This window comes from Schistocerca nitens, chromosome 2, assembly GCF_023898315.1.
Source record: "Schistocerca nitens isolate TAMUIC-IGC-003100 chromosome 2, iqSchNite1.1, whole genome shotgun sequence".
In the NCBI taxonomy this organism is placed as follows: Eukaryota; Metazoa; Arthropoda; class Insecta; order Orthoptera; family Acrididae; genus Schistocerca; species Schistocerca nitens.
In genome coordinates this window covers 1,112,702,115-1,112,729,709 of record NC_064615.1, presented here as the reverse complement: position 1 = coordinate 1,112,729,709, position 27,595 = coordinate 1,112,702,115, and the positions used below count along the sequence as shown (strand labels likewise).

Here is a 27,595-nt window from a genome sequence, read left to right as displayed (position 1 = left end):
AAAATATACTTGTTAAAATATTCTGGGTTATTACTGGGGTTGTTAGCTGAATTTTTGTGAAGAAATCCAACTTTAGAATGGAGAAACACGCATATATCAGCTGTTCCGAAATGTTCTGCGATCAGGAGGGCATCACATTCTGTTTGGTAAAACTCTGGGCCTGGAAGTCACGCGCCGGTATTGTCATACGATATGCAGGGACACGATAGAGGTTATTAAACATACCTATAGTTTAATGGGATGAAGCTGATTGTGAAACTGAAAGGTATCTTTATTCCCCTGCTAAAGAAGATGAGTACTGTTCTTCTGTCATGGGGCGATAAATCATAACGAATGCCGTAATCGACAATGGCCGATTACGGTTGAACTTTGAAAACATGTGGCAGCATATTTCTGCGGGGGAACACGCAGAAACGAACTTTTATTGTAGTCAGTAATGAGCCAGTAGCTTGCATGCTGGAACGCAAGTCGATTTCTTCGAATTACACATAGAAGAGATAATTAATATAGTAGTATCTTGAAGGACGTCTTGAGCGACTGGATGCAATGTTGTGGATTTAATCGGTCGGCGTAACTGCTACAATCACCAGTGAGTATACGACGAGTATGACCAAAAGAAATGTGAACAACTGACACACACAGTCTGTTAGATAGACTATTACGCGCAACAGCCGCAGAATACACTTAACTGCGACATAATGCTGTCACAACCACGCAGAAAACTCTTTTTTTGTACAACTGACATTTTCAACGTAATGTGAACGATGCGCAGATGCCGTTCGTGGTCAAATAGAACGGCGTACCCTGCCGCCTTGGCTAGGATCTGGATTTATGTTCACGCATGCATTTTTCGCGGTGTTCCCTTGTTTTTACTCAACTCCCATACAACAGCACACACTCACACTAATATCCCACCCGTATTGAGATAAGTGTCAAAGGCTTGCAGTGAAGACAAATGCAAATTGCAGTTGAAGATGACAGTCTCCATTTTACTGGAGTGTGTAAACATAAAAAAGTGAAAAGAAAAGGAAAAATGGAAGATTGTGTTTAACGCCCCGTCGATATCGAGATCATTAGAGACGGAGCACAAGAGGGCATTCTGTTAAGGGTGTGGAAGGAAATCGGCCGTGCCCTTTTTGAGGGAACCATCCCGTCATTTCCGTGGAGCGATTTAGGGAAATCACGGAAACCCAAATCGTGATGGTATTTATTACTTCTCACGCCATTAAGTTCTAATTTCTCTGAATCATCGAATCTGTAAATTAGTTATCGCCAAGGGTATCTTTTACGATAATATATGTTTATACTTATTACCTTGTTCTTTCATTTTATTATTTTATCGTAAAGCCCAACTCTGAATGACACAGATTTCATAGGCTTTATTTTCATGACTACAGACGATTCAGTCACATACATGTGCAGAAGGCTCGACAACCACGTTTCGTAACGCAGACTTGCAGGTAGAGAGTCAGTGAGGCTCTGGAAGGTACCGACAAGGAAGTGGCGTGGCCAGCTGCTCTATGTACTTTGCTTGTGTCACAGGGTGACGGACTTCGGGCAAGTGAGAGACTATGTAATAATGTGTTGTTAGACTGCTAATCTCTGCTCTATTGTGATTCACGACATAAAAATTTGAAGTGGGGAAAGAAACGCACGAGTCATATATCACTCTTGTCACACGTGCTGCCACACGAGCTGTACACATCGAACTCTGTACAGACTTGTCAACGGACAAGTTTCTTACGTCACTTCAGCGATTCGCCGGAAGACGCGGGCTACCCCACACGATATATACAGATAACGCGAAAACATTCCAATCTACGAATTTGGGACTAGCCCAACTTTGGAAGGTATTAACCACCACAAAAACTTATCAGTTCCTCGCCCACCACGGTATTATTTGGAAATTCATTGTCTCCCGGGTTTCGGCACCGAATTTTTATGTCGTGAATCACAGTAGAGCAGCGATTAGCAGTCTAACAACACTTTATTACATAGTCACAGAACATACAATACAACATGTCAAACATACACTGTCCTCTGAGTAAACAAACAGTCTCTCACTTGCCCGAAGTCCATCACTGTGTGACAGCTTGAGAATGAACGGCGTGACAGCCCGATCGACGTGGTCCCACAGAATTTGACTGATCTTAAATAGGGGGACTTTGGTCATTAGGGGAGTACTCACCCTTGTGTTCCAACTTCACGTGTACACTGCGAGCTGTGTGATGCTTTGCATTGTCCTGCTGGTAGATGCAGTGGTGTAGAGGAAAAGCAAACTGCATGTAGGAGTGACCATGTCCTCAGGGATAGATGCATACTTGTGTTGATCGATTTCACTTTCGAGAATAATGTCACCCTTGGAATGCCACCAAAATGTACTCCTGAACTTGATGCTGGCTCCTCCAGCTTAGAACCTTCCGACGAACGTTGTAGGGCCGTACGCGCCAACGGCAGTCTGTACGATGAAGCAGAAAACGTGATCCACCTGGAAAGGCCTCCTGTCGGCGCTCAGTGGACCTTCAGTTGCGGTTCTGGAGTGAGAATTCCAGCCTCCGTCGGCGATGAACAGCAGTCGGCATGGGTGCAGGAAGGAGGCGCCTGCTGCGGAGGCGCATAAAGCAGAAACATTCACTGAACGGGCGTTGAGGAGACACACACACATTTATAGGCTAACGAAGGAGACGTGGGTAAGTTTTTTGCAAACTTAAACATTAAAAATAGTGTGCATTTGATTTGAAAGTTGAAAATGTGACAGTGAGAATCAGTAACAGGTCCTCTAGCTTCATCAGCTATCGACGCAAATACAGTAAAAGATTATTTAACTGGGTTACGAAAGCATCCTCTTCATGTCATAGGCTTCTCTCTTTGGTTACTTTGAATGAAGAGACAAAGGGCAATTTATATTTAAGACGGAAAATCAAGTGCGCCTTTAAGGAAAAAAAAAAAAGGTTTGAAAATGCCTCCCTGACACGATGTTTCTAGCATAAGAATTATAATATTTACTATTTAACAGAACTGTCATGAGCACGTGACTGGAAACACGAACAGATGCACGTTGCCTAAAAATGCATTATAGAGAAATAGGAAACGACAAGGATGAAGAAGAAGACGAAACAGAAGAAGAAGAAATGTATTCAGAGATTAGTTTTAAAAGAACCACTTTTTAGTGTCCTATAGCAAATGGTAAAGATTCAAGTATATTGGGAATTGTCTTTGTTTATGGTGTTAGATGAAATGTGGGGTGTAGAAACGAAAGGTGAATACGAGAGATGAACTGCTTGGTGGCATCATTGAAGCTGCTGCTCTCATTAGGGAACGTACAGAAGCACTCGCACAACTAACAGTACATGTCCTACCTAGAGCGCGCATATCCAATGAAGCTGACGGTGGGATATTCTAGAATTTATTGTCAACTGTAAAACACGTGTAATGTGACATGCACAAGAGGGCTTAAGGTGAATCTGTTACAAAAAATGATATTTTTCAACTGGCACTTTGTAAAATATGTTGTAACATTTACTTCCTGTTATACATCTGTACATGTGTAAACCCGATATTTTATTGAACAGCACTGAAGCTGAATATGAAACTATACTATCTCGGAAACTATTCCAGAATATGTCCATATGAATATTTCGCCTTCAAATGATCGTTCTTCTGATATACCTGAAAAGTCAACATACCCGCCCAGAAACCCTATACCCAAAGGGTTTGCAGTTTAATTTTTTTCGTGTTTACAGATTTAGTACTTGGTTGTGTGGACCAATGCCTGAAGCTATTTGAAGAAATAATAATATGAGGGACGTTCAGTGTGTAATGCAACAGATATTTCTGAAGGCAGGTTGGTTTGATTTACCATTCCAGTGCAGGATATTGTTTCCCTCTCTTTTGGATACGAAACTCTATTTTTCAGCATAATCTCGGTCCGATGAGAGGGCCTTACGCCTCCCTACCACGCTGACCTGTATGCCCGCATGGTACCACCTGCTGGTCCACGTCGGAGCGAACGTCTTGTAGCATCATCCACCTGCTGCTTCCCGCTGAGTCCATTTCTCTTTCGACCAGAGACATGGAACTCGGAAAGTGCGAGATCCAGGCTGTAGGGTGAATGACGAAGAACAATCCAGTGAACTATTGTGAGTTCCTGTTGGATGTGTGAGGTGTTCTGTTGTTACGGAGAAGGAGACAGTCGTTTACATTTTTGTGGCAACACACTGAAGTCGTTCCTTCAGTGTCATGAGGGCACCAGGGTAAACTTCAGAGTTGATCGTTGCACCATGAGAGGGTATATCAAAGTGTCCACACTACGAACAGATGTGTCCAGCCCTGCAGCGAGGTGTCCGTCTGTGATCTATCGATCACCTCGAATGAAAATGTCGACACGTTCCAACACTGCAGGAGTCACAGCCGTGTGCAACGAACCGGAGCGCCTGAGATCGGTCAGGTTAGCGCGACTCTGTTGCAGTGATCACAGACACCCTCCTACGCCTCCGCAGACATTCTGCAAGAGCTTATGAATATCTGCGATACTCTGGTTTTCCACCAAAAGAAACGTATTGACAGCGCTCTGCTTTGAACGCACCTGCATTACAGAGGGCTACATATAGCGCCACCACAGATCGGAACTTCATGAAACTACAGAAGCTGACACATGGTATTCCACGATGTCCCCCAGCAAAGTCTTCATGTTTTCAACAGAAACGGACAGAGGAAAAAATGTGTTACATTAATTACTGAACGCCCCTCGTAGAACGATACCTTTATTTCGAATGTGGAGCTTACTCCAGCGACGTTATGTAGCTTTACAAAACCGTCGTCAGCAAACAATTTGTTTGGAACAAATGCTGCTATTTATTTATTTACATACAACTGCGGTCAACCGATTGTCGTTATGAATGAAACAAAGTTCCAGGCTCTAAAAGCTACTCGTTACAGATGAAGCCTAAAGGACACAAATGCGTCTGTCCGTAGCGTTCCACTGAAGTCGTCCATCGGACACACAGATCTGTTTGCGCGCCAGCGGAGAGGAATATGGACTGCGATATGGCGATAAAGGGCTGCCCTTGCCGGAGCTACGCGGGCCGCCTGTCCTCTGGGGGCGAACAGCCGCTGAGGCGCGCCACTTGCTGTCAGGATGGAGCGGTACGCAGGTCGCGTCGCCCTGGTGACGGGCGCCAACTCCGGCATCGGCGCCGCCACCGCGCGGGCGCTGCTCAGGAGGGGGCTCGAGGTCGTCGGCCTCGACAAGAGGATCGACAGGGTCCAGGTAGTTAACTAACCATCAGCCTCGGTACAGTATCTCAAAACTGGACAGGTTCAAAAAATTGTGCCAGTATTTCTGTTCGAAGTGTTATTTAGCTAACTGATACAGAAATAGCGTGGGTTTCAGTGCCATAGAGAAATGAATGTGATGTATTAAGAGTAAGGTATTACTTTTTTCTATTTTTAGCTCAGTCACTTTTTTATGACACAATCGTAACTGGTTTTCAGCCTTCATAGGTCATCCTCAAATGCTACTTTTTTTGGGTCATCAGTCTTCTGACTGGTTTGATGCGGCCCGCCACGAATTCCTCTCCTGTGCCAAACTCTTCATCTCAGAGTAGCACTTACAACCTACGTCCCCAATTATTTTCTGAATGTATTCCAATCTCTGTCCTCCTTTGCAGTTTGTCTCCTCTACATCTCCGTCTAGTACCATGGAAGTCATTCCCTGATGTCTTAAACCAATGTCCTATCGTCCTGTCTCTTCTGCATGTGAAAGTTTTCCACATATCCCTTTCCTCTCCGATTCTGTGCAAAAATTCGTCTTCATTACCTTACCATTTAACCTAATTTTCAACATTCATCCGTAGCTCCACATCTCAAATGCTTCGATTCTCTTCTGTTCCGTGTTTCCCACAGCCCATGCTTCGCTACCACACAATGTTGTGCTCCAAATGTACTTTCTGAGAAATTCCTTCAACAGATTAAGGCCCTTTTTACCGGTGCTAGTCCGCTTTTGATGTCCACCTTGCCCCGTCCGACACTTGTTATGTTGTTGCCTAGGAAGAGGAATCCATTAACTTCATCTACTTCGTGACCATAGGTCCTGATGTTAGGTTTCTCGCTGTTCTCATTTCTGCTACTTCTCATTACATTCGTCTTTCTACGATTTACTCTCAAACCATATTCTGTACTAATTAGACTATTAATTCAGTTCAGAAGATCATGTAGTTCATCTTCACTTCCACTCAAGATAGTAATGTCATCAGTAAATCGTGTCATTGATATCCTTTCACCTTGTGTTTTAATTCCACTCCTGAACCTTTCATTTATTTCCATCATTGCTTCCTCGATGTACAGATTGAAGAGTAGGGGCGAAAGGCTACAGCCTTATCTTACACCCTTCTTAATACGAGCACTTCGTTCTTGGTCGTCCACTGTTATTATTCCCTCCTGGATCTTGTACGTACTGTATATTAACCGTCCCTCCCTATAGCTTACCCCTATTTTTCTCAGAATTTCGAACATCTTGCACCATTTTGTATTCTCGAACGCTTTTTCCAGGTCGACAAATCCTATGAATGTATCTTGATTTATCTTTAGTCTTGCATCCGTTTTCAACCGACATGTCTGGATTGCCTGTCTGGTGCCTTTACCTTTTTCAAAAGCCATGAGCTGTTAAGCTCATTGTGCGATAATTCTCGTACTTGGCAGCTCTTGCAGTCTTCGGAACTGCGTGGATGATATTCTTTAGAAATTCAAATGGTATGTCGTCAGACTACTCATACATTCTACACACCAACCTGAATAGTCGTTTTGTTGCCAGTTCCGCCAAGGATTTTAGAAATTCTCTTGGAACGTTATCTATCCGTTCCGCCTTATTTGATCTTAAGTCCTCCAAAGCTCTCGTGAATTCTGATTTTAATCTCTTCTAAATCCACTGGTGTTTCATTTTCTACCACAACAGATATACCCTCCCCTTCATAGAGGCCTTCAATGTACTCTTTCCAACTATCTTCTCACTCGTCTGCATTTAACAGTGGAATTCCCGTTGCACTCTCAATCTTACCACTCTTGCTATTAATTTCACCGTAGGCTGTTTTGATTTTCCTGCTGCGTCAGTCCTTCCGACCATCATTTCTTTTTCGATTTCTTCACGTTTTTCATGCAGCCATTTCGTCTTAGCTTCATTCCTCAGCAATTTGTATTTCCTGAATTTCCCTGCACCCTGCACTTCCTATTTGTTTCATTCCTCTGCAACTTGTATTTCTTTATTCCTGAATTTCCCTGAACACTCCTGTACTTCTTTCTTCCACCGATCAACTGAAGTAGTGTTTTTTCGGAGTTATTTCATTTGAACCAATGTTTTTCTATCCAACTTCTATCATTGCTCTTATTAGAGATGTCCATTACTCTTCAACTGTACTGCCTACTGAGCTATTCCTTATTGTTGTATCTACAGCCATAGAGAGCTTAGCGTATCTTGTCATTCCTCATTACTCTCGTATCCCACTTCTTTGCTTATTGATTCTTCCTGACTAATCTCTTACACTTCAGCCTACTCTTGATCACCACTGCATTCTGATCTGAGTCTATATCTACTCAATCGAGTATCTGATTTCAGAATCTCTACATGTCTATGATTTAATCGAACTGAATATTCCCGTATCACTCAGACTTCTCCAAGAATACTTCCACCTCTTGTGATTCTTGAACAGAGTATTCACTATTACTAGCTGAAACTTATAACAGAACTAAATCAATCTTTCTAGTCTCTCATTCCTAGTCCCGCGCCCTTATTCTCCTTCCCTTAGAACTGTATTCTAGTCCCCGATTACTATTATATTTTCATCTCCGTATTCATACTGTATTACCCGCTCAATATCCTTATATACTTTCTCTGTCTCTTAATATTCAGTCTGCGACGTCGGCATTTATACCTGAACTATCGATGGTGTTGGTTTTCTGTCGATTCTCATACAAACAACTCTATCAGGGAAATGTTCACAGTAACACACTCTCTTCCCTTCGTTCAATTTGAAATGAATCCTACTCCCGTTTCACCATTTGTCGCTGCTGTCGATATTACCCTATACTCATCTAATCATAAATCCTTGTCTTCTTTCCATTTCTCTTCACTGAACTCTACTATGTCTATAGTGAGCCTTTGAATTTCTCTCCTCAGATTTTCTAGCTTCCCGACCACGTTCAGGCTCCTGACAAACCCACGTCCCGACTCGTAGGACGCTATCCTTTCGTTGGTTATTTAACCTTTTTCTCATGGTCACCTCCCCTTTGGCAGTCCACTCCCAGAGATCCGAATGGGGGACTGTTCCTGAATCTTTTGTCAATGGAGAGATCATCATGAAAATTTTTCAGTTACAGGCTACATATCTTCTGGATACACGTTATGTGTCTTTAATGCAGTGATTTCCATTGCCTTCTGCATTGTTGATTGCGTTTACTTAAACTTATGGGCTGACTTTTTTCTGGTTCATAAACATTTTATCTTTATCTGTTATTACTTTTATATTGTAATTTCATGTACTGACACGTTCCATGACCTTGGACGTTTGATATTGTTGTTTCTTCCGCCCTTAGGGGCAGTTTCCTAAACCGAGGACAAGAGAGTGGCCTTAACCTCCGTCCGCTGCATCGCCCCCTTTGACAAGGCCGTTGGCAGGAAGAGGGTGATTCTTATGTCGGAAGTCTTCGCCTGCCAATGATGGTTATTAATCAATATTTAAGTAGTTTCGTGTTTCGAACTTGGGACCGAAGACGTCAATCAAATCAGTAATCAAAGACGATACCCCTCGACCACTTGTGCATCACCAATGCTGCTATGGACAATACGAAAGGTTACAGTAAGACCTGAAACAAGTGCTATTTTTTCACTTGGTTTACTTGTGAGCTTAGTAATGTGCTATAACAATGTATATAGTTTCATCTGATGAACAAGTGCTCATCACCGTCTCCACAGACGGAATGTTATTTATTCAAAAATGTATTAACAGTTCTTGCTGCTAACAAGTGAGTCTGACTGTAGGACTGTAATACTGTAAACACTATTGTCTGAACTTGTCATGTTCTCAGAGATTCAAAACACACTATCTAATGTCGGCAAGTAAACAAACCAAGACTTACCTTAATGTTGCGTTTGGCTTCTATATTCACACTAGCGAAATCCTTCAATAGAGTCCAGATTTTCATTACCGGAATGACAGCGTCGACCTCCGTGGATTCTCATTTATTTTCACGAAGCATCTTGGTGATACCCGCGTGTTGCTCGAGCCTGTAGTAACAAATCACGCAGACCGTCTTTGAGTTGCTCCGACATCTTCCTTTAATCCGAACTTTTGGAGATCCAAATTACTGGAGCACTACTCAAGAATGGGTCGCACAAGTGTTCTATTCGCGGTCTCCTCCATATCTGAGCCAAATTTTCATCAGAATTCTTCCAATAAATTTAAATCGATAATTCGCCTTCGCTACTGCCGACACTACTTGCTCGTTTCATTTCATATAGCTTTGCAATGTTACACGTAGACATACAGAGCGTAACGGGTGTAATTTATTTTAATTTTATTTACACGTCAGGTTCCGTAGGACCAAGGTCATGGAACGTGTCAGTACTTGAAATTACAACATAGAGGTAATAACAGATAAAAATCAAAAGTTTATGAACCAGAAAAATGTCAGCCCATACGTTAAAGTAGACGCGATCAACAATTCAACCAGAATGAGTTCAATTTTTAAAGGAATTCCTCGACAGAGTAGAAGGGGTGACCCATGAGGAAACTCTTTAGTTTCGATTTGAATGCGCGTGTATTAGTGCAAAGATTTTTTAATTCGAGTGGTAGCTTATTGAAAATGGATGCAGCAGTATACTGCACACCTTTCTGCACAGGAGTCAAGGAAGTCCGATCCAAATGCAGGTTTGATTTCTGACATGTATTAACTAAGTGAAAGTCTTATTCCTGTGAATAAGCCTATATATATATATATATATATATATATATATATATATATATATATATATATATATATAGTGAACAGGGGTCGACAAGGGGATCGTGAACTTACACCACTTATTGCCCGAACTCTCCCGTTTCTGAGCCAAAAATATCATTTTAGAAAGGGAAGAGTTACCCCAAAATATAATACCATACGACATAAGCAAATGAATATAAGCAAAGTGGACTAATTTTCGTGTCAAACGATCACTGACTTCAGATACCGTTCGAATAGTAAAAATGGCAGTATTAAGTCTCTGAACAAGATCCTGAACGTGGGCTTTCCATCACAGTGTACTATCTATCTGAACACCTAGAAATCTGAACTGCCCAGTTTCACTAATCATATGCCCATTCTGTGAAATTAAAACGGCGGGTTTTGTTGAATTGTGTGTTAGAAGCTGTAAAAACTGAGTCTTACTGTGATATAGCGTTAGCTTATTTTCTACAAGCCATGAACCTAGGTCATGGACTGCACTATATGAAACCGAGCCAATGTTGCACATAACATACTTTACTACCAAGCTAGTGTCATCAGCAAACAGAAATGTTTTAGAGTTACCCCTAATGCCAGAGGGCATATCATTTATATAAATAAGGAATAGGAGTGGCCCCAACACTGATCGCTGGGGCACCTTCTACTTGATTGTACCCCACTCAAACCCCACATCACAGCCATTCTCAACATTGTGAATAATAATCTTTTGCTGTCTATTGCTAAAGTAAGAGGTGAAACAAGTGTGAGCTACTCCCAATATTACGTAATGGGCCAACGTCTGCAGCAATATTTTGTGATCAACACAATCAAACGCCTTAGTTAAATCAAAAAAATATGCCTAGCGTTCGAAACCTTTTGTTTAACTCATCCAGTACCTCACAGAGAGAGAAAACATTGGAAAGTGTGAAATTATTTAAGTGGAGCTCCGATACACCAATAATCTACAAGCAGTTCGCTAACTTTGTCTCTAATACCTCTTATATTTTGATGAAATATACTAATTCCTTCTCTATTTGGAAAGATGACGTCCTCTGAAGGTGAGCCCTTAGTTAGAGGGACTTGCTTTAAGTAAGTTCAGATATTTCTACTGGTTGCTGAGGACAGCGTACTGAACAATATTACTTCTTTATTTATGTCACTGCAGACTAAAAGTCATAGTCAGTACAAGTCATATATCTTTTAGTTGGTTAGTACCTCCAAGTACATAAGGCAAGAGAAAGCACTGAATGACCGTCTTTCCCCCGGGCAGCTGGTCAGGTGTGAGGCGTGGAGGTGTGGACGCAAAACGCTTAGTGCATACTGACAGGCATAGTCCTCTTAGTGGTGCAGCATTGTCATGCAGAAAGCCTCAGGTCGTAAAGCTTCTGATGTGTTTGCGGGAAGACTGTTACACGCAGAGAAACAACAACCAGCACGCTGATGTGTGTACACTTCAAGGTCCCATGTGTAACAATATCCGCTACTACACCTGTTACAGCCTGTATAATCGTCATGGCTGTGTCCTTCAGCACAACACTACCAATGTACCGAACAGTACAGGAGTGTTTTTCCTACTCATCCGCATTAACTGACACCTTTCTACATTTGCATCAAGCTGTCATTCTTCATACCAAATTGAAATTATCTCCGACTCATCCTGTAGCCTCTAACACACTCTACGAAAACACTGTCCATTACACTGCAGTATAGTCAGAAAACCGTTTCCTTACCCATCACATCGTTTATCCATATCTGGAGAATAAGACAGGTTTCATCACTCGTCCCTGGCATACTCGAGATAATAACCTCGTCTCATTTGCACTCTGGAACAACGAACTACGTACTGTTCCATATGGTAGGACCTTCTTTAAACCACAATAGAGTGCTGTGTGGCAATGTGTGGAATTCATTCTGGAAATCTAAAGAAATTGAATTTGCCTGTTGCCCTTCATCAATGGTTCGCAGGTTTTCATATAAGAAAAGGACAAGCATTTTTCACGAGCGGTGCATTCTAAATCTGTGCTGATTTGCGGACAGAAACTTTTGTGTCCAAAGGAGATTTATTATTTTCCTCGATAGCGTTAGGGATCCGTTCATATACTCCTCTTACACGCACGAGTCACCTGCGCTTTTTTCCACTCAGTTGAGACTTCACTCTGAGCCGGAGATTATGCAAGCTAGGTAACGGGTTCAGTGCCGAAGAGTACTCCCCATAACACAGAATACTGCATTCCATACGGACCCGGTGACTGATTTCTTTTCAGTTTTTTCAGATGCTTCTCTATATCAGAGATGACTATAACTATGTTTCTCGTACTGGGGTATGTGTGGCGGTCAAACGACGATGTCTGTACTATATTCCTACGTGAATGATTTTTTAAACGCGAAATTTAAAATTACTGTTCCTATTACTGTCTTCTGTTGTCACACCAGACTGGACTGTTCGATGAGTTACTGGATAGAAGCCTTTGACTCAGTTACTAATTTTATGCACTGCCAGAATTTTCTCCAGGCCTCGTCAAGATCTGCTAACGTATGGAGGTGAATTTGTGTTAGTCTGCTAAGTGACATGTGACACTAACTGGTAGCTGGGGTCTTCGCAGTACATGCTCAGCGAATGTGGGGTCATCATTCTGCGACCTCCTGTTGATTTCATGTTCTGCCAGCCAAGCTGCTATCCCTTTGCTTGATTGCTATCCATCTGCCTGACTGGCCAATATAGAACCTATCATACTAAGGACAAGTAATTTTTTATATCCCACTTTACCTGTCCTAGCTATGGTACTGTACACCGCTCCTGCAGTCAATGCAAAGAGCACCAGAGCGAATAGAACAGGGGTTGAATTTTCGGTTCTTGTTTACGTTGAAAGGTGTTATCTATCAGCACAGGGCTGTAGCTATTGATTGTGACAAGAAATTTGTGCCTCAGCCTAGATGAGTAACTTCCTTTCCAGTTTTACGATATTGCAGTGCCTGTGTTGATAAGAAGAACGATGCAATGTGCTTCCGGACATACATGCATGTCAGGCATTGTGTTATGAAACACACAAAATTTATTCGAATTTGCGAGTGCGAAGAAACATCAGCTTAATAAGGGAATGATGACAGTGAAAATTTGTGCCGACCCGACATTCGAACCATTACTTCTAGCTTTACATGAGCATTCACGTTAATCGCTTTGGCTATCCGTGAAGGACTCGTGGCCTGACCTAAACTTCCGTATGTCTTCGTTCCTGCAACAGAACCTGTACTCGTACACACATTATGTAATTCCCGTGCAGGGGAGGAAAGTTTAATTGAATGTCGCTGTCCAGCATTGGCAGATAAATTTGATATTGCAGTGCCTGTCGTGATAAGAAGGAGGATACACTGTCCTTCCGGATATGCATGCATGCAATTCTGAACCTCATGGATAGGGAGTAGCAGCCGTCCATATCGCCCCCCCCCCCCCCCCTACACTCACACACCCAAGCAGTTTCTTCGTTCAATTTGAGGGCAGGGAACTATTTTTGCAATGTCTTCCTGACGTCCAGAAAGAATTTTAGTCTGCAACAGAGTACGTTCTGATCTGAAACGCCCTGGCTATTAATGCTTTGTACCAGACTAGTACTCGAACCAAGAACCTTCGTGCTACACTGGTAAGTGCTCTACTAACTGAGCTATTCAGTCGCAGGTCGCAACTCACGCCCCTCCTACAAACCTGTACTTCTATCATAGATTCCACACTTCATGGAACTCCTGCATGCCTTCTTGTAGAACCAGAACGCCTGGAAAAAAGAATATTGTAGAAAAATGACTTACCCACAGCCTGAATAATTGATCTTGGAATCAATGTAACACTTCAGGAGAGTGTGTGCTTAAACATTACGTCATATTAGAACCGTGTCTGCACACTGGAGTGGGCTTGTAACTAGGGAGGGAACAAATGTGTCAACATCCTACTAAAATTTGGGATGTTGTTAGAAGAGATAACCCGCACCCCCAGGTGAGACACCAGAAGATGGAGTCACTGGACGCTATTGAGAAGCATTGTATAACACATAGTTAAGCCACGTTCTATATTGTAGTGACAGTTGTCACTGTTAGATGTCGGAGATCGCTGAAACACGCGTTAATTCGAAGCGCTCATGTCCGGATGTCCACACGCAGTGCCCCAGCAGGCCAGAGACTCACGCACCACTGATTGCCGCCGTGTACTCGCGTCTCAGCGATCGCTCCATGTCTGCAGCCAGACTTGGCATTCCAGACAGGAATGTCCAGATGTGGAGGCGTCCAGGGACGAGTGGAATGGTAGGAATTTGGATTTTATCAATATCTCTAGTGCCAACATTTGTCAGTGATTGATACTGAATTTTCTCAAATATCCACGTCAAAATCGGTGAATACCCACAATGAATATGATCACAAAGGCTGCCCGAAACATTAGTATTAGTATTAGTTCGCTCTTCACCCGCCTAGAGGGCGGCATGATTTTATCTCGCCTGACTGGTTTCAGAGGCTTAGCGACGGCTTGCGCCTTAAGCCAGGAATGTCATTTCGTTCCCGTCACTGGCTACCTCTGCCAAACACCTGGACATCAAGCAAAGTCGTCCTAGGAAACCAACCACATATTTATCAGTGTAATTACAATTAAATATTACGATCATCGTACCAGTCTGATGACATTTGCCAATGAATAAAGAATTGGAAATGACTTCTGTTGACGGCTTCGGCTCTGGAAATTTCCATATCTATACCATTGTTATGAGTGGACATAATTTTCCACATAAAACCTTTCCTGCCCCTTACACCAAAAGCTGCAATGAAAAATTATGGCCACACACACAGGCTAGGTGTCTCGATTCTCCTCATTTCTAGAAACTTATTTGATTTGAAGTGTCCTAGCCAGTGAGAGTCGAGAATGGACTGTAGGTATTTTCATTCAGCCCTTCTGGGAAGTGCTGCATCTCCTCCACGACTCTCTCAGACAAGTGCTGTAAAACACAGGCCTCCGGCAATATGTGATGATCAAAAGTGTTCCCAGTGACAAAAGGGATAGAAAGGCATCACCAGTATGTGTTGGTGTACTGTAATAAACGTCACAGTCGATAGTGCCACAAAGAACATGTCAGGATATGCATAGGGGAGCTAATGAGAGGACGTTCTGCGATCCATTTTGCTACAGCTATATTGCCCGCCCTGTTTGTACACTATAGCAGATCCAGTTGTACCCCAGCATTGCTGTACTGTGTAGCTGTTTACGAATTGAGTCCATCATCTCCCTATGTCGGCTATACTCTTCAGTGCATTGAAATTACAATTACCGATGTCAAATCAATCCTCCCCTTAGAACTACACATATGTAATTTTCTTAAGTGAATAGTAGTCTGATCACTTCCCACTAAAGTCTGGTGATATGTTGCAATATAAGCCACAGTAACTTTACGTTAAAGCAGCACTATCATTTATAGGTGTATAGCGACAGAAAAAGTTATATGTCCACACTCGCACCAGTTGGGCGTCATTCTGCGCAATAGCAGACTCCCTGTCCCCTCCCACCGCCCCACGCCATATTGTCATTATCACATATCTGTCAAGGAATAAAGGATGTAATTATAATTAAAAAGCTTCCACAACTTTTTTTATTTTCTAGATTTTACCACTTCCACGAAACCCTTTCGTATTTTTTATACTTGTATATCCATTTATCACAGTGGCGTCTTACAAGTTCGGACCGCCATGTTAGAGTTCGTGGTAGTGGATTTCAGCTTTATATCATGTTTAAACGCATAGCTATCGTACACCTAACACCAAGATCATACAAATTTCTTGCCTAAGACATCACTGTGAGAGCAATGTACTAGAGTACGTCCATTCGGCGTTAATTTTCAAGAGTCGAGTAAACGGGTAGAGAAACGTTTGCATACCATAATGTTATCGTAAACTTTTCGGAATTTAATTTCCTATTGCTAAAACCGTACCAGTTTAACATTTTGGAGGCGGAATACCTCGAGACGGACCTGATTTAGCTGGCAAAAATAAGTTTGTTTCGAAAAAAAAAGCACCTGTTACAGCGTCATACAAAGATTTTGTTTGTTACATGTGCGAGAATACCATTACTTCGATCAAGGTTGAAATTATACGAAGCATACTGGACGCTGGGTTCTTTTTTCTTCTCAACAAACTAATTTTTTCCAGCTGCATCGGATCTGCCTCGGGGTGTACCGCCTCCAAAATGTTAAACACGTGCACTGTTTAGCAAGAGAAATTGTGCTTGGAGCCGATACCAAACACTTTTCCGACCTCGGGGAAGTTCAGTTTGGATTCCGTAGAAATATTGGAACACGTGAGGCAATACTGACCCTACGACTTATCTTAGACGCTAGATTAAGGAAAGGCAAACCTACGTTTCTAGCATTTGTAGACTTAGAGGAAGCTTTTGACGACGCTGACTGCCATCCTCTCTTTCAAATTCTGAACGTGGCAGGGGTAAAATCCATGGAGTGAAAGGCTATTTACACTTTGTACAGAAAACAGATGGCAGTTATAAGAGTCGAGGGACACGAAAGGGAAGCAGTGGTTGGGAAGGGAGTGAGACAGGGTTGTAGCCTCTCCCCGATGTTATTCAATCTGTATATTGAGCAAGGACTAGGAAGAGCAGTTGAACGGAATGGATAGTGTTTTGAAAGGATGATATAAGAGGAACATCATCAAAAGCAAAACGAGGATAATAGAATGTAATCGAATTATGTCGGGTGATGCTGAGGGAATTAAATTAGGAAATGAGACACTTAAAGTAGTAAAAGAGATTTGCTATTTGGGGAGCAAAATAACTGATGATGGTCGAAGTAGAGAGGATATAAAATGTAGACTGGCAATGGCAAGGAAAGCGTTTCTGAAGAGGAGAAAATTGTTAACATCGAGTATAGATTGAAGTGTCAGGAAGTCGTTTCTGAAAGTATTTGTATGGAGCGTAGCCTTGTATGGAAGTGAAACATGGACGATAAATAGTTTGGATAAGAAGAGAATAGAAGCTTTTGAAATGTGGTGCTACAGAAGAATGCCGAAGATTAGATGGGTGGATCACATAACTAATGAGGAGGTATTGAATAGGATTGGATTGGGGAGACGAGAAGTTTGTGGCACAACTTGACTAGAAGAAGGGATCGGTTGGTAGGACATGTTCTGAGGCATCAAGGGATCACAAATTTAGCATTGGAGGGCAGCGTGGAAGGTAAACATTGTGGAGGGAGACCAAGAGATGAATACACTAAGCAGATTCAGAAGGATGTAGGCTGCAGTAGTTACTGGGAGATGAAGAAGCTTGCACAGGATAGAGTAGCATGGAGAGCTGCATCAAACCAGTCTCAGGACTGAAGACCACAACAACAACAACACATGTAAACATTTCTCTACCGGTTTACTTGGCCCTTCAAAATTAACCCAGAATGGACGTACTGTAGTATATAGCGCTCGCAATGATGTCTTAGACGATAAATATGTATGATCTGCATGTTAGGTCTAGTATGGTTATGTGTTTAAACATGATATAAGGTTCAAATACACTAACACGAACTTCAAGATGACGGACCGAATACATAACACGGCATTATGCTGGCTTGATTTACAAGTAACAAAAGTACGAAACGGTTTCATGGAAGTGGCAAATTGAAATCAGCGTTTGGTGTCATTGATCGGGAGGCCCCTTGCGTAGCAGGTCCAGTCGCCTTGGTGCAGGTCTCATTACATTCGACGCCACATTGGGCGACTTGTGTGGCGGTTGGGGATGAAATGATGATGAAGACAACACAACACGAAGTCCCTGACCGACCCGGACGAGAATCGAACCCAAGCCCGTAGAACGGCAAGCCGTCACGCTGACCACTCAGCTATCGGGGCGGACATGGAAGTGGCGAAAACGAGGAAATACGAGGTGCATTCAAATGAAACCTGGTCACTGCTCTACCTCTGCCTTACACGGAAGGTGGCACTATGTAACTGCGGGTACGGTGGCGCTATCTATTGGTAGAGAGACTGACGCGTGGTCACCGTTTGAAGTTGCATATTGCCAGCGTGGTTGCTCGTCTAAGAGAAGGTGCTCACACAAGTTATCGTCCACTACCGAAATGTATCGACGGATGAAAGCTGTGTCGGGTGAGTACAGCCTGAGTCGTTCAAGTGTTGTGGAATGGCGCAAGCGATTCCTTGAGTGGCGCCAGTCACTGGAAGACGATGCACGTCCTGGACAGACGTGTCATCACACCGGAAACGGTTGCGGAAGTGAATGCTTTAGTCTTGGAGAACCGCAGAATCACCGTGGACGAGATCTATCGGTTACTGCGCATTAGCGTGGGCGATGCACCATAATGCACCATAATGCATCAACCCTTGAACTTTCAAAAAATCTGTGCGCAGTGGGTTCCCCACCAACTGACCGCCAAACAGCGCAGTGCTGGAATGGCCCTGTCTTTGAGTCATCTGTAACGTTATCATAAGGAGAAATACGGCTTTCTGTCACGTTCTGTCACAGGTGACGAAATATGGTGTCACCACTTTGAACCGGAAGGCAAGTGTCAGAGCGAGCACCTCCAAAGAAATCAAAGGCCGTGCACACCACTTCTGGTAAGGTCATGACGTCCTTTTGTGATCGCAAGAGCCAACTGCTTGTCGAGTTCGTGGAAAGGGCAACCACCATCAATCCGCAGCGTTATCGAGTCACTTTATAGAACGTTGGACGAACCATTTAGTCGAAACGACGAGCATGTTATTGGTTCAAATGGCTGTAAGCACTAAGGGACTTAACATCTGAGGTCATCAGTCCCCTAGACTTAGAACTACTTAAACATAACTAACCTAAGGACATCACACACATCCATGCCAGAGGCAGGATTCTAACCTGCGACCGTAGCTGCAGCGCGGTTCAGGACTGAAGCGCGTAGAACCGCTCGGCCACAGCGGCCAGCGAGGCATGTTGTCCAATGGCTTTTATCCTCCTGCATGATAATGCCTGCCCACACACGGCCGGTGCGGTGAAGGCGACATTGCAGCAGCGTGGGAAACGTTGGATCATCCATCTTGCAGTCCCGAACTTTCACGGCGTGACTTTCATGTGTTTGGAACTCTAAAACAAGCCCTTCGCCGACATCGATTCGCAACGGACGACGAAGAACATAACTGGGTCCAGGGCTGGATCTGACAGCTTCTTCGAGGATGGAAACGAATGGGATAAATGTGCCAACAGTTTTGGCGACTATTTTTGAGTACGTGTGCTGTGTATAACTAAATTTTTGAGTTAATAAAATAGTTACCTTCAGTTTACACTAGAGACGGGGTTTAATTTGAATGCCCGGGATAAAAAAGGTGTGAAGATTTATTCAATTGTAATGAAGCCCTTTATTCCACAAAAATTATGTGGAAAATTATGAGAATGGTATAGATATTAATAATTCCAGAGCCAAAGCCGTCGACAGGAGCCATTTCCAATAATATGTTCATTGTCAAATGGCATCTTAATATTTAATTGTAATTACACTGATAAATATGTGGCTGGTCTCTTAGGACGACTCTGCCTGAAGTCTGGGTGTTTGGCAGAAGTAGCCGGTGGTTAGAATGAATTGGCATTTCTGGATTAAGGTGCAAATCATCGCTAAGCCTCATGAACCAGTCAACTGCCGTAGCCCGTGTCGCCCTCTAGGTGGGTGGATAGCCAACTAATACTCAGTATGTGTTGGGCAGCCTAAATGATCACATTCATTGTGAATATTCTCCCATTTTTAGGTTCATATTTGCGAAGATTCAATATCAATCACTAACAAGCGTTGGCGCTGGAGGTATTGATAAAATCCAAACTCCAGCCATTCCAATCATCGCCAGACGCCTCCACAGCTGGGCATTCCTGTCTGGTGGGCCGAGTCAGGCTGCTGACATGGCGCGGTCGCTGAGACGTACGTACATGGCGGCAGCCAGTGCTGCGCGGTTTCTGGCCTGGGGCGCTGCATGTGGACTTCCCGACGTGAGAGCGTCGGATTTACTACTGTTCCAGCGATCTCCGACACCTAACTGTGGTAACTACCACTGCAGAATGGAACACGGTTTAACTATGTGATATATACTGCTCCTCAGTAGCGTCCAGTGGACCATGTCTTGCAGTGGAAGGATGGTATTCGTTGTTGTTACTGTACTGCCACATGGTAGACCGTTCCTTCTCCTTCTTCATCTCGCTGTAGCTGAGAAAATCAACTTATGGTTTGTCTAGCGCTTCAAAAACCCAACCACAAATTTATTGTTCCTGATAGTGGTATTATGAGCATACATACCAACTAAACCCCTCCGCACTTTGTTTAAGAACATATCATGCAATTCAGCAGAAATCTGAAATTTTCAGCTACCTCTAATGTAGTGGATTTCCTATCAAATGACCCAACTGTCCCTGTATCCACCAACAGGATGCAAGTGAATAAAACTCCAGAAGGGATTGGAAACTGGGCACTTATGGGGTCGAATCGCACCAAATGTAGCATTCCTAGTATCCATCAATCGGTTACAAGATAAAACTGGCCGCACGCGGATGGTATTGATTTAATTAATTAATAAATCAATCCAGCAGAGTAAGGGAATACTTCCAAGACATCCACAGCTGGGTGCTTTCCAGGTATCCACTAGTTTGTTCAGGAGAAAGAAGGAATTAGAGGGATAAGTGCGTCACACAACACACACTACCTACTTTTTCTCAAATGCCTTTGTTCCATCTGTTACCGGTTTCCATAGCTATGGAAGTGAGAGAACAAGTGGATATAGCGACTACCAGCGCCAGGTAGGTGAGAGGGCCATCGAGGGATGGACGGGATGAGGTGTGGTCTGTGTGTGTTTGCACTCGTTAGTTCACACAAACAGGAAGTAATTACTTGAGACAGATGGAGAGAGACGAGGGGGGGGGGGGGGGGGACAGGAGGGAGAGAGGGGCAAGAATTGAGTCTGGTATCAATTCTGAAAGGAATATCACTGCCTGATTCTTTGTTTGCGGAGTATTAGTGCTATCTCACAGTTGCGACGGTCCCTGGGATGCACTGTGCAGTGAGATTGGTCCGGCAGTCAGTCACATGATCGAGAGCTCTTTCACCAGACATGTGCAGTACAGTCTGCCCCTACGTATGATGAGTGTTTCATGACAGTATTAAGTGTGTGACCACACAAAGAAAGCGCCACAAATGTTTAAAAATTCCATACTGCATTGTCATCCAGAAACTGCTTAAATAACCAGTATTACATACACTATAACCAATTTCCTGACCTTGTAAATGAATAAATAACTTTATTACACATAATCCCTTCCCTGCCATAAAATTCTTTTTAAAATCTTCGATACACCCCAAACGATTTCCTGTCAAGTAGAAATCAACTGAGTCTTTTTCCTCCAATTCCAGATTGGGGGAGGCGAGGGGATCTGGAGGAGGCAACAGTGGCTTGTAGTTTTTCCGGAGGAGGAGAGGTTAATTAATTGTTCAGTTTAATTTATTAATGCATTAGTTAGATATCGAAAGTGTGTTTGTATCGCTGAGGGGATTTCCTGGAGGGGTGGAGGACGAGGAGGGGGAGGTGTGAGGGATTTCTCAGAAGAATGAATTACCCTCAGGGAGTCATGAATCAACCTCCAGGGCGTCATAAATCAATTAACAGAACAATACGGAAGGGTGGGGAACGGGGGAGAGATTACATGAAAAACAACTAGCAGAACAAAAGGCTTAGGTCATAAATAATTCAACTGTCACAATTTAATTAATTTGCACATGTATCTGATGTCGTATGTGCTCCAGAACGAAAGTTGTCCTACCACTGAAGCTCTACACTGAATTCCCACAAGAATGTGGAGCAGAGGAGTTGCCGGCACACATACTGGAAGATGTGGTATGCATTACCAAAAGCATAATGGAAAAGATAAGAGGAAAAATTAAATCGAATCCTCTTGCCTAGAAAAACTGCAGAAGGGAACAGAGCTGATAGTTGAAACCGCAAAACAAGTATTTTACAGGAAGAAAATTTGGTATGTATTAGAATTCCAGTAAATACTTCTCTATATTTGTCAAGGTACTGGCTGGATAAGGAAATAGATGATGCAGATGCAGGTCTAAGTTATAAGCTAAAAATTAAATTGGGCTTTATTAAAACTACACCTAACAAAAATAAGGAGTGAGTTATTTTCTACGTGTGAACGTATATGCAAACGTTACTACATATTTTGTACAAAGACATTTACTAATCGATAACCCACCAAGAATCCTAAGACATTTCCTATATACATTGATCTATGTTCTTGTTTCGGATAGGGGAAGTGGATGGTTGGATGATCTTGAAAGTAGTTGTAATTACGGAGTTGAAAGCGTAGTGACCCCCTTTTCTTATCTATATGAAATGTGTAAAATCGCGAAACCTAGAAATATTACGAAAATTGACTGAGAGTACACAAAATTAGAGAAAAATTACCATGAAACGTGCACACACCGAAATCAATAAAACTGTGTGTCCTGGACGAAAGTGGATTGATGCTACATATAAACACCTTAATAGTGGAAAGAGGGGGATTCTAGAGAGGTGGTCTCAAGGTGAAACGGTCATAGCATCCTGCACATGAGCAGTACAACCTAACATTGATTGGACCATGACTTCACTGTGGAAGAAGAACGTTGCAAGGAGAAGTGGTAAACTGCGATAAGACTGTTACATCTTCTCTGGCTACTGATAGTTTTGTTTATTACTTCGTAAAATGTCGCTCTTTCTTAGTATGCATTTTCAGTTGCCGACAATCATTTTATAGGACTGTTAGGAATATGCTACAATTTACAAACCGCAATCGGGCTTGAACTTCGTAAAAAGCAGGCACCATATATCTCTGGAAACCTATGTAATATTTGTGTTACAAAAAACCGTTGTTCTGTTTTATGACCTTACGGTTTAACCACCGTAGTTTATTGGAGAGAAATTTGCAGGGACAAAGTATCTCTTGCGCTGGAAATACATTTCTTACTTGGAATATTAACAGCGTTACATTCCACATGACTAATAGGTTGGAAACGTGAACTATAAGAATAGTCGACCTTGTTCAGCAATTACGTGAAGTGCCCCAGCATGATGTGGAAACAAGAGTGAGCTGTGCGATTACTGCAACTTGAATTACTGAATCGATGATTTCCCTCCAAACCGAAACATCTTATCGGAAGAGTCTACGTGATCAGTATACTGTAACCTTTGTCGAGAACTGACAACTAATGATGTGACCTACGGCTATATCATGCAAAACAGTGCAAGAACATGGAGAGCCAATGAGTCAGAGGCAATATTAAGAAATACGGCATTTGTTCCTTAGCAAGGGTGTAACAAAATTCAATTTGCAGAAACTTCAAAATGTAGGCTTACTATTTAACCAAAACAGGGCATCATCGTATTTTTCTTAGCTGCATAGAGATCTATAGTGAGTTAGAACATCAGCCACAACTCGTCTATGATTCTGAAATTTGGAGTAAGTGTTCTATTGCGTCTTTTACTTAGAACTGTCTATCGGTTCCAATATTTGCGAATGATCCCTTTGATTTCTTTATAAATGTTTTTTCTTGGTGACCAATATTTTCTAACCATGTTCGCAAATCACTCTCTCTTTGTCGACGGTCTCAAGATCATCTAATTTTCTTGATGTCAGCAGCGCCAAAGGGTTTCTCTCACGTGATTGTTTTGAAACTAGTCCTTCGGTCCAGTTATCTCATGATGGATTTAATATTATTTTACAAGATTGCTTGTTCTTACTGTCGATAATGTAAATGAACATTTCCTGGTTTGTGCTAGCTGTATGGAAGTAGTCCCTTTCTGCTAAAATATAGTTGAGCTGCATCCGTGTAATTCAATTTAGGCTAAAATTGAATGACTTTACGACCGGCGCGTCCAATTCTGGCACCATGTGCAAGCATACAGGTATCAGGCTAACTGGACAACCGTTCGTTACTATCGTCTATGTGTACTAGCAGTTACGTTTTATTTGAATTTCGCCTAACCTAATAATTTTGCTCGCCCAAGCACGAGGAGAGTTTCTGTCCCAACTTTGCGATGTATATTCCATTTACTGTTGAACGGCGTTTCTAGTGTAATGTGAAAGTTATTTGAAACTCTCGCTCCGGCAGATGACAACTAACACTTCAAGAACCTCACGTCCCATATTTGATATTACATCAGTTTCAGTTATTGGATTTTCATATTACGAATGTTTACGCGGAGATCTTGGGGAATTTCGATTCACACTCAAAAAAATGTATTCCACATGCTCTCTCTTCCCTCTTGGCCGCATCTGGGCTTTGGTGAATACTGGGGTGACTGTACGAGTTTCCGTAGCTCGTGGATTCTTCAGGTAAGCCCTGCACCGAACTGACGAAGTTTCTGCTTTAGACAGTCCACTTGGCTCCAGTTCATAGCAACATGCTGGGGCTATACATAGTCTTTTACTGTACGTTCGTGTTACACATATGTCCGATGTGAATATACTTTGAACTGGGGAAACCTGATGTCAAATAATAGATATCGCAGTTCGCGTTCGTTATTGAGTACAAGATAATGAAGTTAGCAAAGCGACGATATCCACAGGCGACTTGAGACTCAACCATGTCCAAATGACACTGCTTTTGGGAAGCCTGGCAAAAAGTTGTTCCCAGGTGGCTCGACGACATGAGGCATCCTTGCAGAAGCTGTGTAGTTTAGAACGATAAATATGAACCTCTTCTCTTTGCGACCCACAGAAAAATCCGTGCTAACACCTATGTTACTTGCTATCTGACAGATCATACAATATGAAACATGTCGACAGACTCTTGATATCTACCGATTCCATGAATACCCTCTTTCCCGTTGCTTGGTGAAAAAACTGCGAACTATCTAGCGCAGGACGTCCTAAGACGTCTTGCTACGTCGCAAGAACTACATAAATCGAAGTTTCGGTGAATATCGCGCTGCTCAGATTGCCCGACAGGAGCAACACACTTCAATATTCCTTCTTCAAATGGTTCAATTGGCTCTAATCACTATGGAACTTAACATCTAAGGACATCAGTCCCCTAGACTTAGAGTTACTTAAACCTAACTAACCTAAGGACAGCACACACATCCATGCCCGAGGCAGGATTCGAACCTGCGACCGTAGCAGCCGCGCGGCGCCGGATTGAAGCGCCTAGAACCGCTCGACCACAGCGGCCAGCGTTCCTTCTTCATCATGATAATTACCAACTGCATTTAGCTGAGACAACGGCAGAAGGGTCAACGTTTTGTTGCGACATCAGCTTCAAAGAAACTGGGTACCGAACTGTCAAACACCACATATCACATCAGTTCAGCTTCCCCTCCATTCTAGACTGAAGGGGAAGAAAATTTTCACCATTAATAGGTTAAGAGCACTCACTTGGATTCCAATAAAATTAATATAGTTAAAATCCTATGCAAATTGTGATTACTGTTCAGATGAAGAGGTGGTCCTATACACTGACGGAAATCTTACTACCAAGAAGGAGTTTTGTGACGTAAACGAAAGATGGTAGGCGTGTGTCTTCATATGAAAGATGATATCGATTCAGATTTCGCCCCTGTCACTTAAGATTTGCGCTAGTAGTTCCACTGTGACAACGCAAAACGGGTTGGCATCAAATACATGCTGTAACGGTCGTAATGGTTAGTAACCTTTGAGATTCGACGTGGTGAGTTGATGTTAGTCAACGTTGCCCTTACAGCGATAAAGACGCCATTACCAACACCTCACTGAGTTTGAACGAGGTCCTGCAGTAGGACTACGAGGAGCTGGAGGTTCTTTCTGCAATCCTACAGAAGGACTTGCAGGGATATAGCCACAGTACATGACTGCTGGGAGCGGTGGTCACGGGAATGTACTGTCGCAAGAAGACTGTGCTCCGGACGGCCACGTGGCAGTACCGAGAGAGAACACCATCTGTTTCGGCGTATGGCTCCGAGACATCGCACTCCATCTTTAGTAGTCATTTGAGCAGCAGTTTGAACCATGATGACACAACAAACCGTTACAAATGGATTACCTCAAGGACAGCTCCGAGCCAAACATTCTGTAGCGTGAATTCCACTGACCCCAAACTACCGCCGTTTGCGACTTCAATGGTATCAAGCGAGAGCTCTTTGGAGGGCTGAGTGGAGGTCTGTTTTGTTTTCTGATGATAGTTGGTTCTGCCTTAGTGCGTTGGTAAGAATGAGTCCAGTTGATGGCCTGGAACCATCCTGTCTGACCTATACTTGGAGTTATGGTGTGGGGTGCCATTTCGTACGACTGCAGGAGCCCTCTCGTGGTTAGCCCACACACCCTGGCTGCAAATTTGTACGCAAGTCTGGTGATTCGACTTGTTGTGCCGCCATTCATGAATAACAGACCAGGGTTGTTTTCCAACAGGATAATGCTTGCCCACAAACCACTGTTGTACTATTACGTGCTCTGCAAAGACTCGACATGTTGCCGTGTCCTACTCGATCAGCAAATCTATCTCCAGTCGAGCACATATGGAACGTCATCGAACAACAACTCCAGAGGCACTCACCAACAGGGTTAACCGTCCCTGTATTGACCGACCAAGTGCAATAGGCATGGAACTCCTTCCCACAAACTGACCTACGGCACCTGTGCAACACAATGGGTGCGAGTTTGCATGCTTGCATTCGACAGTCTAGTGGTTTCACGGGTTATTAATGTACAAAGATTTCACATTGAGAATGGATTATCTCGCGCCTACGTTAACCTATGACCTCGTTATGTTAATCACTTAAATATGTTAACTAGACAAATGTATTCCGTTAATTTCATGACTGTACATTAATCATATTTTGATATTGCGATTTTTCACATCAGTGTAGTTGTAAACAGTAGACGTAGCTAGATTGGGCTAACTAGTTTTCATTGTTCGACAGAAAAGCTGATAGTGTGATGAAATTTAGTCCATATTTATTAGCGCGTCCCTCAGTGAAGAACCCAGTGCTACTCCCGTTGCTACTTCGCTCTATGTCTGTTTTTGTGTAATGGCCGTGTCTGTCTTTCTTTTATAATGCTTTCACAATGAACAGAACAATTCACGAATTGCACGTGATACTGATATGTTGCTATATTGTTATATTCTGTAATAAGTTGTCCATACGTCTTCCTTTTATGGAAGATTATGAATAGATTCCTGAAAGTGAGTCGTTATGTTGCGACATCAACTTCAAAGTACCCGGGTCCGAACTATCTAACAGCACATACCACATCACCCTTGCTTCCCCACAGTTCTGGTCTAAAGCGGAAGATTTTCACAAAAGGTTAAGAGCAGGCCACGTGGCTTCCAATAGAACGGCACACCTGACATATTCGATATCCTATCTGACAAATGGTTCAAATTAATCTCAGCACTATGGGACTTAACGTCTGAGGTCATCAGTGCGCAAGAACTCAGAACTACTTAAACCTAACTAACCTAAGGACATCACACACATCCATGCCCGAGGCAGGATTCGAACCTGATACCGTAGCGGTAGCGCGGATCTTGAATGAAACGCCTAGAACTGCTCGGTCACAGCGGCCGACGTGATATCCTATCTGAATTGTGGTTACTGTTCATTTGAAGAG

General features: G+C 42.9%; 1 protein-coding gene across 1 annotated transcript in view; it reads left to right on the top strand.

Moving 5' to 3' along the window:
* The first annotated feature begins 5,137 nt into the window (after positions 1–5,137).
* LOC126235589 (dehydrogenase/reductase SDR family member 11-like) overlaps positions 5,138–27,595 on the top strand; it is a 47,044-nt gene continuing 24,586 nt past the window's right edge. Inside the window, exons 1-2 of the mRNA XM_049944302.1 lie at positions 5,138–5,269; positions 12,061–12,066. Coding sequence (XP_049800259.1) covers positions 5,138–5,269; positions 12,061–12,066 — 138 coding nt within the window. The remainder of the gene's footprint in view (positions 5,270–12,060; positions 12,067–27,595) is intronic.